Raw genomic sequence first — 2,792 nt, forward strand, 5'->3', positions numbered from 1 at the left:
GCTATTATTATTAAGTAAATAAGTGTTGAGAGCCACAGCCAAAGGGGCCCAGCAAACTTCCAGCTGCCAGGAAACTTCAGACTGCCAGCTGATGATTGGCTCACAGTGGCCCCAGCAACATCTAGCTGATTGGCTCCTCTGTGGTGATGTTCATTGGGCTGTTTCCCTGCCCTTCAGACTACGGAACTGCTCATTGGGGGACTTCTTTGGCTCCACCGATGCGACCCAGCCAATCGGCCTCAAGAGCAGGAGGATGGTGGGAGGTGGTGAGGTTTGTGTTGGGGAGAGGCTTGTGGAAGCCAGTGGTGGCAGTTGGGCTCTTGAGGGTTTCTTTTCCTGAGGAGCTGTTTTGCTTGGCGTTTGTAGTTCTAAAAATAAAGTTAAGTTTCTTTTGACAAGTGGCTCCTGAATTGTGCCCAGCCAGACTGCGGCAAGCATCTCCATCTATACTCCATCAATTTACATTGGCTCGAGGCAAGTGACTCCCCATCTACCCTGGCTCAAGTTGAGCGACTATATAATGAGTAGTAGAGGGAGGCACTGTGGTCCTGGCCTTGGAGAGGATAGCTACTGGGCTCTGGCTCTAGTCCTTAGGCCTTTCTCTAAAAAAAACAAAACCCACAATTTTTTAAATCTTTGAAACAATTTATTATACAATGTTAAAAAACAATTTATTATACAATGTTAAAAAACAATTTATTACACAATGTTAAAAAACAATTTATTATACAATGTTAAAAAAGAAAATGAAAATAAATTTCTCCCAAAGCACGGAAGAAAGGACAAAGAGCAGGACAGGGGGAAGGAAGTGTCCCAGGAAAAGTTTCTATGATGTGTTCCACAGAGAAAAGTCTCTTAGGATGTGTCTTCGCAGGTGGGGGCAGAGGAGTCTTCTGGTGGATGCAGATGCGCTCCTGCCTGGATCTGGGTGGAGAAGCCTGAGCCCGTCGGCACACCTCACTTACACACCATGATGTCAGCAGCCGCACAGCTTAGCATCTTCCTGCTGTCCATCAGTTCTGTCTGTCTGGGTTGGGCGTTTCCACGGGAACCACTCTCTTTCTGGAGAGTGGCCCTCGGAAGCAGGGTATGCAGCATAGCTGCCTGAGGCATTTGGCAATCCTCCTCCTCACCCTCTTCCAACCCGGGATTCTGTCAGGGGCTTGCCTTGTGGAGGTCTCTTGGGAGGGTGAGGGGCTGGGCACTGGGTCAGGCTGGGAGGCTAGGCTGGGAGGCAGTGTGTCCTTGAGGAAGCGGCGTGTGATGGTGGGCATGCTGGCACTTCTAGCAGGCTGCTGCTGCTGCTCACAGGGCAAGGGAAGGGCAGGCTCACTGGGAAACTTCTTGTGGCAGACCCAGGGAGGATCCTTAGGGCCTGGGTAATGCTTGGGCTTCACCTGGGCTGTGGAGGCCTCCCCTTGGGTGCTCTGGTGCTGGAGGATGCGGTAAGTGGCCATTGCATCATTGAATTTCCTTCTCACCACGGACACCCAGGTGTTATAGTGGTCATAACCCATGTTGATCATAGTTTTCAAGATTGTGAGGTCTGGGAGTTTGGGGAGTACCTCACAAGGAGAACTGGGTGAAGCTTCCTCACCCTGGGTCAGCCACGGGTGCCCCATTACCTGTTCTATGGTGGGCCTCTGCTTGGGGTCCACTTTGAGTATCTCTCGGATGAGGCTCTTGGCTTCCTTGGAGACATGTGGAGGAATGATGTACCTGCCCAACCTGATGAGTTTCTTCAGCTTGCTATCGGTGCTTGCCTCAAATGGCCATATCCCTGTGAGCATTGAATAGAGGACCACACCCAAGCTCCAGATGTCTGCCGGGGGGCCCTCATATTCCTGATGACAGATAATTTCTGGGGGAACATAGAGGAGAGTGCCAAAGAATTTATTCAGCTTCTTTCCAGCTGTGACTCTGGTGCTCAGGCCAAAGTCAATGAGCTTCACATTGCGTTCGTCATCCACCATCACGTTCTCCGGCTTCAGGTCCAGGTGCACGATGCCCTTCTGGTGGCAGTACTGCACAGCCTGCCCGATCTGCCTAAACATTCTGCGGGCCTCCTCCTCCTCCATGCCAGTTGTTGGGATGAAATCCCAAAGCTCTCCCCCACCTGCGTGCTCCATGATGAGGTAGAGGTATTTCTGGGTCTCCATGACCTGAAAGAGATGGATCACATTTGGGTGGTCCAATTCCGCCATCATCTCTGGTTCAGATTGCAAGGTGAATTTCGTGGCTCCTTTGGCCAAGACCTTCACTGCAACCTGTGTCCCAGTAAGAAGATGGCGGGCAAGTTTCAACTGGGCGAAGCCCCCTTCCCCAATGTCCTGCAGGACCATATAATGGTCCGTGAAGGCAGGCTCAGAGCAAGAGCTCTGCTCCTGCAGCTCTACTCTGCTCTGACTACACTGATCTGTCATCCTAAACAGGAACAAGGATGCTAGATAAACTAAAAAAAATATAATAAACCAAAACAAAAAACTAAAACAAAAAACCAGAAAATGAAAGCAAAGAAAATAAAAGGGAGAAAAAGAAACCCAAATCAAAAAACCCAATATCCAAAGACCACAACCAGCCACCAATCACCAACCACCAACCGCCACCAAACGCTCTAACTATCTGGGAGTCCGACAGGTCACCACCAAGAGCTTCCTGTACTTATGGACAAAAAACCCAGCCACGGCCACTCTCTTATATACCCGCAGTTTGAGATCGCCTCACAGTGGCTCCTGTGAGGTCAGAGCCAGAAATGAGTTGGGCACACCCAGGCATAACCCCCAGGGGTCATC

At 50.4% G+C, this 2,792-nt stretch overlaps 1 protein-coding gene across 1 annotated transcript; it reads right to left on the reverse strand.

Moving 5' to 3' along the window:
- Positions 1 to 1,013: 1,013 nt before the first annotated feature.
- Positions 1,014 to 2,423, reverse strand: LOC144255099 (sperm motility kinase-like). The gene has a single exon (XM_077799120.1). The coding sequence runs from the start codon at positions 2,421 to 2,423 to the stop codon at positions 1,014 to 1,016; it is 1,410 nt and encodes a 469-aa protein (XP_077655246.1).
- Between the last annotated feature and the right edge of the window lie 369 nt (positions 2,424 to 2,792).

The sequence above is a fragment of the Urocitellus parryii genome, chromosome 5 (assembly GCF_045843805.1).
Source record: "Urocitellus parryii isolate mUroPar1 chromosome 5, mUroPar1.hap1, whole genome shotgun sequence".
NCBI classification, from domain to species: Eukaryota; Metazoa; Chordata; class Mammalia; order Rodentia; family Sciuridae; genus Urocitellus; species Urocitellus parryii.

Bases quoted from the DNA above. Each gene is read 5' to 3' on its own strand.
- LOC144255099 (XM_077799120.1), bottom strand. From the start codon at position 2,423: ATGACAGATCAGTGTAGTCAGAGCAGAGTAGAGCTGCAGGAGCAGAGC.